The sequence below is a fragment of the Podarcis filfolensis genome (genome assembly GCF_964270895.1).
Source record: "Podarcis filfolensis genome assembly, chromosome: 13".
NCBI lineage: Eukaryota > Metazoa > Chordata > Lepidosauria > Squamata > Lacertidae > Podarcis > Podarcis filfolensis.
The window spans coordinates 23,763,318-23,776,740 of record NC_139615.1 but is presented as its reverse complement, the minus strand read 5'-3'; the positions used below and the strand labels follow the sequence as shown (position 1 = coordinate 23,776,740).

At 40.0% G+C, this 13,423-nt stretch overlaps 2 protein-coding genes across 2 annotated transcripts; both read right to left on the bottom strand.

The window, feature by feature from the left end:
• Positions 1-457: 457 nt before the first annotated feature.
• On the bottom strand, positions 458-7,465 carry LOC310748577 (olfactory receptor 14C36-like; the record flags this gene model as incomplete). The annotated part of the gene is made up of 3 exons (XM_083584429.1): positions 458-1,058; positions 5,227-5,614; positions 7,405-7,465. 3 exons carry the CDS (start codon positions 7,463-7,465, stop codon positions 458-460), a joined length of 1,050 nt encoding a protein of 349 aa, XP_083440555.1.
• A 4,349-nt stretch (positions 7,466-11,814) lies between these two features.
• LOC310746712 (olfactory receptor 14I1-like) lies at positions 11,815-12,732 on the bottom strand (the record flags this gene model as incomplete). The annotated part of the gene is made up of 1 exon (XM_083580700.1): positions 11,815-12,732. The coding sequence occupies one exon, from the start codon at positions 12,730-12,732 to the stop codon at positions 11,815-11,817; it is 918 nt and encodes a 305-aa protein (XP_083436826.1).
• Between the last annotated feature and the right edge of the window lie 691 nt (positions 12,733-13,423).

Here is a 13,423-nt window from a genome sequence, read left to right as displayed (position 1 = left end):
TAATTTACCAGCCAACTGGCAGTCAACACAATCATCTATATTAAATAAGCTTTAGATCCTCCGGATTTCAATGGGAAAGATTAAATCTGCAGTCCTATACACAATAGCCAAAAACTCTAAATGTATTCAATGAGGTTTATTTCTGAGTATATATTCTATTATATTCATTTATATAAGTGCTAGCAGTGAGCTAGCTACATTTGCCCAGTTTGGTAGTTCATTCACTCTAAAGGAGGCTTGGCTTGTATATTGGTCCTCCAATTTCTGTCTGCCTCTGCTAGCATGGGTAATGGGTAGGGAGGATCAAAGGTTTAGTACAACATCAGTCTAAAGCCCTATATGGCTACAATCTTTACCTGAGAGTAATTCCCATTGAGTTCAGTGTTGCCTACTTCTGAGTAAACAAACATATAAATGGAAATTTTGCGCAAGGCATATAGACAACAGAAACTGTTTTTTAAAATGCACTGGAGAACGGTTTTTGCCGAAGGATTGGGGGAGAAATGTTAGTAATCAGTTTCCAGAATGCCACTTTCAGTTCCTTGTTTCTCATGCTATATATGAGTGGGTTCATTACTGGTGGCACCATGCAGTAGAACATAGAAACCAGGAGGTCAAATGCTGATGGGGAACTGGAACTTGGTCTGAAATAGACAAAGGTGCCACTTACCACAAACAGGGAAATAACAATAAAGTGAGGCAAGCAAGTTGAGAAGAATTTTTGCTTCCCTTGGCTGGATGGGATTCTAAGAATAGCTCTGAAGATCTGAACATAAGAAAAAATAATTAGAGAAAAGTAAATGAAGCCAAAAGAAGACCCAAAAATCAGAACCCAAATTTCATTGAGATATGAGTCAGAGCAAGAGATTTTCAGCAGTTGTGGGATTTCACAGAAGAACTGATTGATGACATTAGAACAGAACTCAAATCTGAATGTAGCCCCAGTGTACATAGTTGAATAAAAAACTCCACCAATCCATGCACTGGCTGCCATCTGAATGCAAGCTTTTTTGTTCATAACAGTCTCATAATGCAGTGGATTGCAGATGGCAACATAACGATCATATGCCATGACACCAAGAATGATGAAGTGGGAGACCATGAAGAAGACAAGAAAGGAGACTTGGCAGATACATCCAGAGTAAGAGATGGTTTGGGTCTTCATCAATGAATTTGCAATGGACTTGGGAACTGTAACGGATATGGAGCCGAAGTCTTGGAATGACAGGTTGGCCAGAAAGAAGTACATGGGTGTATGAAGCTGGTGGCTATAGATGATGACTGTGATGATGAGAAGGTTTTCTATGAAGGCCACGAAATACATCATGACAAAAATGATGATGTGGAATATCTGCAACTGCTGGATTTCAGCAAATCCATGAAGAAGGAATCCATTCACTCTTGACTGGTTAGACATTGTGCTTCTCTGATGTTTGTTTGGTACCTGTGAACAGAAATATATCACATTACTTCTTTCTTATTCAGCTGTAACTATCTTAGTGATGTTCTCTCAACATCTCTCTATCTGTTCTAACAGTGGTAAGCTTCAGCATTGAGTTTATTCATGTCTCATGTCTAATCACACCCTGAAGGTTTAATTCTCATGAGTCTTGTACAGCTCAGCAACACTGAATCAGATGTGTATTTTGAGAGTTGTGCAGGTGGTGAACTTAGATTGTCCGTGATCCAAAGTGCTGTTAGAATTTATATAAAGGACTTGGGCCATAATAGCTAACTGGGTCGCCATTCACCTTATGGTGAATGAAAAGTAGCATTTAAGATTATGGCAACCCCTCTTGAACTTCTGGTCCTGGGTACAATATAATAGTGTGTTGGAATTATTTTATGAACACAGCAAGGAAAGCTTAATGCAGTTTTATTTCGACAAGAAGCAACAGTCACTGGGGAATTCACCAGGGTCGATTCCAAAGATGTATAAATTACACAGGCTTATAAGGAGCCCTTTCCTTAGCTTTATACACATGGATGTAGAAATTAAGTGACGTTCACAGAGGAAAAGCAGGCATTATCAGAGCTGGAAACCTTGTTCAGCAAGAAGAGGATGGAACTTGTTATCTGGCTAGCTCAAGGCTGAGTTATTCCTGCACAAATATTCTTGACACATTCTTAGCACAATATGAGTAAGCTGATTCTAACAACATTTTTAATGCAATCTGGGTAATGGGAATCAATGGATTCCCCTTACAGCAGTCTTAAAAATACTTGTGTTTTAGTAGGCATACAGCAGACTCAACATGGTGTGACTCCTGGAGACAGATAACATTAGGCTGGTGCTTGTGGACAGCATCAGCTACCCTTTTACATTTGCTTGGGTCTCCCAACCCTCATACGTTCCATCAAAGTATCGTCACATTACATTTAGGATTCACCTAAAGGATGAATCGAATGCAGGTCGCCGAATGCAGTATTGCATCTACTATGACCATCAGATTGAATGGGAAGCCTCATCTATATGGAATTTTCACTTTGTGTAGATACTCCATTACAAGGCTGAGTAGTGGTGGTGCCCTAAAGTGCCTCCACGTATATTTTGTAAAACAATGGTCTTGGAATCCTGGAATTTTAGCACTTTGACTCTCTCTTGAGTAATTTCTCTTAATTAAGTGAAAGGTGAATCTGACAATTATATTCTTGGGTTTTACAATGGAACTCATATTTAAGGAAAACAGATGAGGCACATGCCTAAGTTCTTGACATTGATACCAGGAAAAGTTTGAGAACAGATAATTCAACAGTCAGTCTGTGGGGACATAGAAAAGGATGATGTGATTACCAAGACCCAGCATGGGTTTCTCAAAAACAAGTCATGCCAGACAAATCTCATTTCTTTATTCCTTTTTTTTTCTTTTCTTTTTTTGATGGATTGAGTGTCAAGCTTGGTGGATCAGGGGAATGCTGTGGACGTAGTGTAACTTGATTTCAGTAAGACTTTTGGCAAAGTCCTCCATGATATTTTTGGGAAGAAGCTAGTAAAATGTGGGTTGAGTGGGGTAACTGTTAGTTGGATTTGTAGCTGGCTGGCTGACCCAATCCAAAGAGTACACCTAATCCTGGAAACAAGTGACAAGTAGGGTGCCACAGGGTTCTGTCCTGAGCTCATTGTTGTTCAATGTCTTTATAAATGACTTGGTCGAAGGAATTGAGGGGATGCTCATCAAGTTTGCAGATGACACCAAACTGGGAGGGGTTGCTAATGCCATGAAAGACAGAATCAGGATTCAATATAACCTTAACAGATTGCAGACCTGGGCCCAAACTAAAAAAATGAATTTCAGTAGGGACAAATGTAAGGTTCCACATTTGACAGGAAGAAACAACTGCACTAAATCACTGGATTGCCAGTAGTACATGTGAAAAGGATCTAGGGGTCTTAGAAGACCACAAGCTTAAGATGTGTCAACAGTGTGTTTTAACAGCAAAAAAATAAATATAATGCTATCCTAGGCTGCATCAGCAGAAGTATAGTGTCCCAATCAAGGGAAGTAATAGTATCACTTTATTCTGCCTTGGTCAGATCACATCTAGAATATTGTGTAGTTCTGGGTTTCTCAATTTAAGAAGGATCATGACAAGGTGGAATATGTGCAAAGAATGGTGGCCAAGATAACCAAGAGTCTGGAAAGGAAGCCTTATGAGGAACAGTTGAGGGAGTTGGGTTTGTTTAGCTTGAATTAGAACACATTATTGACATGGATAGACTAGACAATGGAATTCTTAATTTTAAGGCAAACATTGAGTTAATTGGAATGAAGTTTGGCCTATTTATCCTCCTCACCTTCATTATCATCCAACTTTCCTTTCCATTCAGTGTTGCAATCCATGGTATCCCCCAATTACTCCACTTGGTTTGGGATTCAGCTGAATTAGGTGTACAAACACAATAAAAGCATCCTGCTAGTCTTATCTAAGGGGTTTCTATTTGCAAAAATTCCATTAAGCAAAATTATTTCAGTTAGAGTCCTTTATCCTCTTTATAGATCAGGCTGCCTCAAATCCATGTTTTACTTCCTCATTTTAACATCTCCTCAAGTGATCACCTGCAATACATGGTTGACTTCAGGAAGCAAATTAACTCCATTATTCTCAAACCCAACTGCTTGCAAAATGTTCATTTCCAAGTGAGGATTCCCAGGTAAGATCCTCCCTCTATTGTGTGGGCAGGTAATCCCTCCCCTACCTGGCCTGGTCTCCTTGGCAACGCTTCCCCCAGGTGGGATTGGACAACTGACTGAGGTAGGCGGAGACCTCCAGGTATCCCACCTGAGGGAAGGCAAAGCCAAGCCTATGCTGATGGAGCCGCTCCAGATCTAGGGGCTGCACGCGTCCACGCAAAGGGTCTATGATGAAGTGAAGGGTGGACGCATGCATTTTCCCACTCTGGAGACATTGGGGGACCTCCAAGAACAAATTTAGAAGGGCATAAGCATGCACAGGAAGACAAGAAGTAGTAGAAGTTCCTTTATGTAGACCCTTATGTTAGCAGATCCATATAGTTAGACAACAACCAATTGATGGATTCAGATTTAGTTTTATTTGGTCCCATTGAAATCAATGTGAAACATCCATGTGACACTCATATCCATACCTAAAGAAAATGACTATATTAATTTCTATATTAGAAAACTAAAAACAAATTTATTTGAAGATGTTTTCAACCTTAACATATTTGACAAAGCAGCCTTGATCTCTTTATTTCTCATGCTGTAAATCAGTGGGTTCAGCAAAGGTGGGACCATAGAATATATCACAGTAAAAAACAAATCTAAATGTGTTGCTGTATTAGTCATGGGACTCAAATAGGAAAACAAGCCTGTGACCATAAATGTGGAGAATACCATGAGATGTGGAAGGCAGGTAGAGAAGGCCTTTTGTCTTCCCTGTGCAGATGGCATCCTTAACACTGCACTAAAAATCTGTACATATGTCACAAGAACAAATATAAAGCAGCCTAGCCCAATGAGAGCAAACAACAGCACAATTCCAGTTTCAATTTGATTTTTCTTAGAACAGGAAAGCTTTACTAACTGTGGGATTTCACAGAAAAACTGATTGACAACATTGGAGCAGAAAGGAGTTGCAAAAGTGCTGACAGTGTGCAAACCTGCATAAAGAAACCCAGTGACGCATGAAGTAAAAATCATTTCAATGCAGGCTCTCAGGTTCATCACCATCTGATATTGCAGTGGGTTGCAAATAGCAACATACCGATCATAGGCCATGACTATGAGGAGGAAAAAATCAGTAGATATGAAGAACGTGAAGAATAGGACTTGAGCAACGCATCCAGAATAAGAAATGTGCCTAGAATTCATGAGTGAATTGGCCATGGATTTGGGAATAATGACTGAAACTTGGCCCAGGTCCTGCATGGCTAAGTTCATTAGAAAGAGGTACATGGGGTTGTGCAGACGATGGTCAAAGGCTACTACAGAGATGATGAGAAGATTCCCTGTTACAATTGCCAAGTACAATACCAGGAATATTACAAAGTGTATTATCTGAAATTCCCAAACTTTTGAGAATTCCAGGAGTAGAAACTCTGAAACAAAGGATTGGTTAGCTATAGTTTGGTCTTTGCTTTGGTCCATGCTTTCTGCAAAAAGAAACAGAAGTACAAAGTTTTAATGACAGCAGAATATTCTAGTAATATAACACTTCAGCCTGGAGAATTTAACATTTCATACTCCTGGAGGTGGACTCCATTGTCTCCAAGACAGATGGATGCCAACCCCCCCCCCAAAAAAAATATGGTGCATTGGAATCCCCGATCTGGACCTTGTGTAGAGTAGAGAAGAATTTGCTCTCCAACATAAGAATGAATTTCAAATTTTTACTGGAAACAGTCTTAAAATAGTTGCAAAACAAAAGTTGCAATTACAAAATAACCCATTGCTCTTGCCTGCACCATGAGTTGCGAAGGACATCAGCAGCCTTCAGAGCTCCCATGGATGTAACTTCAGCATTCTGGGGATGTAAAATAACATCTGAAGAATTTTGAGGGAGATAAGTAACAAACTCAACTGTAAGACAAGAAACAATGCCTAGGTTGAGTTTCCAAAAAGTTTCCACAAAAGTTATAATACTGGATAGATATTTTGGGTGTGGGATTAGAACAGCTAAGGATGTCTACTAAATACCAGCTTGAAATGTAGCTAGGTCACTCTTCACATCATGGATCAAATGTGGTTTGGGAGGAAATGCAGCAGTTCTTAAAAAATGACCAGAGACATGTGGCTTGTGGCTTATGCTGTGTGTATACCACTTCTCAAACCAGTGATAGGAGCACACAGAGAAATGGGGACTGTGCACACAGCCTAACCCTGCACACCAAAGGATTTTAAGCTTTCTCCTGTTGAATATCAGCACCTACTATCCCCCACAGGGTGCCATTTTTGAGGGGGACAATATCAGAAGGGAACAAAAGTACACTGGGAAAAATACTATATAAATAAGCGCTTAAAGAATTGTGAGAGAAAAATAGGAAGAGTGAGGGTAAAAGACCTAAACACATTGAAAGTGGTTCTTACAACTCACTGACATACAGTCCTGTCCTACTTATGTTCAATTTGGATGTAATTTTCAGTTAAGAGTGCATGGGGCTGCAGCTGAATAGATGCACAATGTGATAAAATCTGTTACATGAGAACCAGGCACTTTGAAAATAAACAGAAAGTTAATGATTTTTTTCAGATGCAGCAGGTAATAAGTATTCTGCCATCAAAGCATCAGAGAAGCCACAGTATATTATGAAAGGAGCACAAACTCTCTTTCCTCCTCTGAAATTTCACTAGCTTAGTTAAAACCTTTCAATTTCCCAATACATATGGAAACTTTCAAATAAATTTTGGAAGGCTTGCGAAAACTCATTCAATCTTTCCTTAAGTTCCTCTTCCTACTTTCCTCGGATGTTTTGCCATTGAAGAAACCCCCAAATTCACTTCAGTTTGAAATGTTAAAGGCAGCTCTTGCTTTATTGATTGTGGTTCTGCATTATAGCCAACACAACACCCTGTTTTTAAAACTTAAAGAACTCATTTATTTTTTTTGTGTGAAGAATAAAAAAGGATTCCCATGCCCAGGAAAAAATCTCACATTCATCAAGATTTTCTTATAAACAAACAAACAAACAAACAAACTTCAACATTTTCCAACTCAGGACCTGCTTTTAACCCACACATAAAGTTGAGAACAATTGATTAATCCTGTACTATACATTTGCATGGTGGTTGTGCTCCTGTTGCAGCCTATACTGAATCGGGCCATGACCTATTAGTTGGCAACCAGTGATTTAATGGATATACATGTGAGATCCATTAAATAACTCATATGGTGTTAGGTAAGGTTTGAACTATATGAATTAATTTAGTAATATTTTTCTCTTACCTTCAGATGTGCTTTCTCCTCTAAGGACTTCAGCTGTCTGTGCATTTGGATAGTCCTCCATAAAAGCATATGAAACCTAACCAGTCCTTGATGGCCAAAAAGATATATTCAGCAAGGGGAGGAGGGTACAGTAATATCTGGTTTGTGTTCCTAGAGATTTGCTCTCTTGAGTTTAATGCATTCTTCATTAAATTGTTTTTCCATTGATATATAATTTTATGGTATTACTCCAGAATAAAGTGGTGTTATGAGCCATCAAACCTTGGAAATACACTTTTTCCCAAAAGGTTTCCACAATTTTGGCCACTAGTGTAACTATAGAGATTGTAGGAATCACTCATTTCACAACCCCCTCCCCTCTACTGGTATGCCTTGGCAAAATGTATATATATAAAAAAAAAAGATGCAAAGCTCCCACAGCTCTAACAGGACAACACTTAACCCAGTGATCCCTAGGACTCTGTATATCTGCTTCACTTTAAGGACAGGCATACTCCCCCCTTCCTCCCCATTTTTGGTTCTGTAGGCTTTTAGAATAGTTAGGGGATCTTTTGTTCTTTAAACAAAGTGTGTATGTATTGTAATGTGCTACTTCCTGGATTGTAACTTTGCTATCTAAAGCAGCATTTTTATATATTCTGTCACTCCTATTTTATATAATAAACCAAGCTTTCTTTGTTTCTTTGTGTGAGAACTTCTTGTGGGCATAAGATTAGGGGTTAACACACATCCATCACAAGAACACGTCATAACTCCAGCAAAAGATCCTAAACTTCTCAGCTGTATGTAAATAATAATAATAATAATAGTAATAATAATAGTAATAATAATAATAATAATAATAATAATAATAATTATTTTTATTTATACCCCACCCTCCCCAGCCAGAGCTGGGCTTAGGGCAGCTAACACCAGTAAAATTACAAGAAAAACATAATACAGAAAAATTTTAAATACAGGTTAAAATGCAATTTAAAATGCAGCCTCATTTTAAAAGTAGTCCATAGATCAAAACAGTAAGGGAAGGGAAACGTAAGGGTCAGACTGAGTCCAAACCAAAGGCCAGGTGGAACAGTTGAACATACATGAATGCTGGCAGTGCAAACAGACACATCATAACACCCACCCACCCACTCACAACAACAATTTGGAACACCCTCAACCCCCACCATTTCCTGCTGCTTGGCTAATCAGATTTACATCAGCCACATACCAGTCTTTTTTTTTTTTAATTTGAGAGGAAGAATACAGTACCTAACCATTGATGCAACTAGGCTATGATGACAGAGTATGTTTATGTAAGAATGCCAACACCAAGACAGAGGAATCAGTTTCTGACCATTGGCAGAGTGTAGCTACTTCCCACCAGTGCCAGACTTTGGGATTTAAAATTTCAGTTGCACCATGTGCAATGCCAAAATTCAGCACCCCCAACCTCTCAACTTCTGTTCTTCATCATGGCTGTGGCGTCTTCTCGTCTTGGTACCCAGTGTGGACGAACCAGTTTCACTCCCCTAATTCCGCCTCTGATCTCACTGCCTTACGGAGTGATGGCTAGGGCTGGTGTACTGAACACTCCTGATCCATGAAATCAGAGGAATGACTATGCTAGTGTTGCATGCGCTCCAGTCTCTAAGTGGTGAGAGACTCCAGGGGTGCCAAAACTTTCCCAGGTTTGGTTTCCTTGGGATGAAGTCACTGGAAATTGTGGTGTTTTCAGGATATATGGTTTTATTTTTATAAATATATACAATCTGAGCATAAGATGGGAAGAGTCACAGCATTAACACTTTGGCATACTGATATAAAAATTGGAGTTTGGCTTTTGCTGCCCAACTCCCCAAGGGACTCTGAATCCCCTAAGTCCATGATTGGTCAGAGAAAAAATGGATAGAGGCTAGATCCAGTGGAAAGCAAGGTAGATATCTATTTTTTCTGTTGCAACAGAATTCCCTCCCCTCCCTGAACAGAAGTGTGCATCCTTTAAAGACTTTTGACATGGCCCAACCCCCTTAGTCCAAAGATCACCCCAATATCATCATATATACATCATAGGAGGTGGTCTACAGCAGAAATCCTGTCTGCCAGGATATCTGATAATTTGTCGCTGATTGCATTACCTGGGCAGCCTGACCATTGTGATGGTTTTGTGATGGTTAATATTTTAGTTCCTGTATCTAGGTCACAGGCTCACCCTATTCATACATAAATATGCCCTTAAGACAGAATTTGTAAGCAAAAAGACATTTGCCTCCCTTACTATAGAGGAATATTTCAGGTCATTGGGAGAGTCAAACTGATTTCAGGATTGCTCTCCTGTACTATGTCAGACACACGGTTTATATATTTAGATATGTATGCTTTTATGAATATTTATTATATATTTGAGACCTTAGAATTCTTATAACAATACCTTGCTTCCCCATTATGTCTCTATGGGTCTGCAAAACCATAGCTTTGGTTTCAGCACAGTGAGCATTTCCAGTCTCTGTCTTTCTAGTTTTCAGTTCCCTGCCTATTCTCCTTCTTACAAGATGACCTAGTCTCCATTCAGGTGAGAGGCAAAGACTTGCACCCTACTTCTGGAAGCACCATTAGCTAGTTGTTCCTATGGAATGACCGCTCCCCGCTTAAAACGGGGGGCGCCCTTTGCGTGGACACGTGCAGCCCCTAGATCTGGAGCGGCTCCATCAGCATAGGCTCGGCTTTGCCTTCCCTCAGGTGGGATACCTGGAGGTCTCCGCCTACCTCAGTCAGTTGTCCAATCCCACCTGGGGGAAGAGTTGCCAAGGAGACCAGGCCAGATAGGGGAGGGATTACCTGCACACACAATAGAGGGAGGATCTTACCTGGGAATCCTCACTTGGCTCCAGAGCTTCTCCCACCCTACCCACCCTCAGTTAATGTCTTATTTTGCAGGTTAACTTTTCTTCACAGGTTTTGCAGGTTAACTTTTCTTCACAGGTATGCGGGCGCTGCTACGTTAAGGTCGCTGTTAAAGGGCCGGAAAGGAATTTCCCTGCATTGGCAGGTTTCGCAAAACGTCACAACTTTGGCGGTATCAGGCCTTGGGCGGAATCCTTTTGTCCATCTTCCTCTTTGCGGCGGCGATACCAGGGTTCCCCGTTAAAGGGGTTTTCTGAAGGGAGGCTTTGACCGTACGCCGAAAGGTCGTCATTGCTCTCCCCTGCGGCGGCGGCGTTACGGGGCGGCTATCTGTGCTTGAACATATGTTCTCCAGAGCCGGCCCATCCCCCCCCTCACACACTGGATAACCCTGATGCTCCCTAGGTCCCCGGCTGGGGACTGGGGAGGGAGAACGCCCAATGCCTGAGCCAAGGTCTACCCACATTTGAAATTTAATAAAGTTGTGGCCAATTTAATCCCATAGCACGTTGTCTTGAGTCGTTATTCCACATGACGGGGGGACCGCGCGGGATCTGGGGACTCCGCCTGTCCACGCAAACATGTGCAGCTCTTTAGTCATGCAAATAGGGTGTTTAACAGTGTTAGCCAGGTCTCTTATCTTAACAAAGAGACTGACATGATCCCTCTGCTCGATTCCAACATTACATACTGTATATCAAAATTACAGCCTTGTTTTGTTTGAGAACCACAAGCATCAGCTAAACAAAGCCTCCAATCCTATAGCACAAGATATTACACCTGTATAACATAGAAGAACAGAATTATATCTTTTTGCATTTTAACAGAATGAAACCTCGCATTATATCAACATCAAGGGAATTAGAAGCGAGGGCGGGAAATGGGGATCTGTGCAGATCAGGCCTACATCAAGATGTTAGAATGTTCCATTCTTATTCAGATGAATGGTGTATCACACCAATTTTAGGTGAATCCCAACACGTGTCATTAACTACTCAAACCAGATTGATGGAATGTAGAAGAAAATGTTTGAAGCTTATATTTTTATTTGAGCAATGAGTGACTGATTTTTATATTCAGTTGTAAGTTATCTCATTTTTCTTTCAATATCTAAGAAAGAACCGATATTATTGTTTCAGTGTGAGATATATATAGACTCACCCATTCATGAAAATGCACTAGATTGCTTAACCAATTTAAAACGGGATGATTGATCGATTAAAAATGGCTCTGTTTCTTTAAAACCCTAAACATACTTAAATTACAATAGGATTAATGCTTTGAAATAGTTCTATGCTGACATTTTTCTTCTATAACAAACAAGAAAAGATATTTAGGACTGAAATGGACAAAGCACACATTGGCCATGCTGGCTGAGACAGATGGGAGTTGAATTCCAACAACATGGGAAACCACATTAACTTCCCCTACTTTGATTGTGTATCAAAACATTCATACCCTTTAACATCATTACATACAAAACCCTGCATAAAGAATAACACCACAAATTGTATCCTTAGAAAGCTATTTCAATCCTAAAATCTTGGACATAGCGACCTTAATCTCCTTATTCCTCATGCTATAGATCACTGGATTCATCATGGGTGGAATCACGGAATATATGACGGCAAAGACCATATTTGTATGTGAGGAGGCATGCTGTATGGGTCTTAGGTAAACAAGTGCTCCACCAAACAGGAACATGGAGAAAACAACGAGGTGGGGAATGCAAGTTGAGAAAGCTTTTTGCCTTCCCTGTGATGAGGGCATTCTCAGAACTGTACTGAAGATCTGGACATAGGTTACAATTATAAAAATAAAGCAGCCAAATGCTACAGCCACACTTAAGAAAAGAAGTGCATTTTCAAGTATGTATAACTTTGAGCAGGAGATCTTTACAAGCTGAGGGACCTCACAGAAAAACTGATCAACAATATTGGAGCAGAATGTCATGGCAAAAGTGCTGCCAGTGTGCAACACAGCATAGAGAAGACCACTGAGCCATGCACTGCCCGCCATCTGAATGCAGGCACCTTGATTCATAATTGCCTCATACCGTAGTGGATTGCAGATGGCGACATACCGATCATGTGCCATGACAGTGAGGAGGGTGTAATCTGATGCTGCAAAAAGCAGAAAGAAATAAACCTGAGTGACACATCCAGAATAAGAAATCACCCTAGTATTTGAAAGGGAATTTGACATCGATTTGGGGATTGTGACTGAAACTGAGCCAAGATCAGTCACAGCTAAGTTCATCAGGAAGAAATACATAGGAGTGTGAAGGTGATGATCAAGAGCTACTGCAGAAATGATGAGAAGATTTCCTGTGACAGCGGCCAAATAAAAAAGCAAGAACACAAAGAATTGTGTTATCTGCAGTTCTCGAACATTAGAAAACTCCAAGAGCAGAAACGTGTTCACAGAAGTTTGGTTAGACATTTTTTCATCTCTGATTTAAATTGCAAAATGCTCTATGGAAGGAAAAAAAGGAAGAAAGTTGTTAACATTATTGCATGGTCTAAAGAAGAGTTAACCTCAAATGCTATTAATTCAAATTGAATTTAGTAATGTCCGTCAGGTGAGATTCAAAAAAGCCAGAGAGCAGAATGTGTTGCAGTAGGTTTCCTGTTACTATGAAGTTCTCCTCTCACATAACAATACTAAGGAAACCATAAATTGCTCATGTTAACTAGAATGTGTGAGATAAAGAACATACAACTGTGTCTCCTATAGATCCTGGCATACAGTATATTGTACTTTCATTAAGCTTACATTAAATACGAATTACTTGAGAGAAAAAGTCTTCATAAAGATGTAATCATTGTAACATAATATGTAATATTTATACAATAATGATATATATGAGAACACAGAACAGAGCAGGAATAGCTAGTATAATGGAGTTGTGCCTTGCTGCCAACTTTTTGACAGTGACATTGTTGCCACTTGCCAGCAAAAAGTGACTCTGCCAGTGACTCCCCCCCAACGGACTTCCCCACTGTCCTGCCCACCTCCCCATTAGCCTAGTAAGCAACAGCTCAATAAAGACATCTGAAGGAAGCCCTGTTTAGGGAAGTTTTTAATGACTAATGTTTTAATGTATTTTAAATCTTTTGTTCGAAACTGCCCA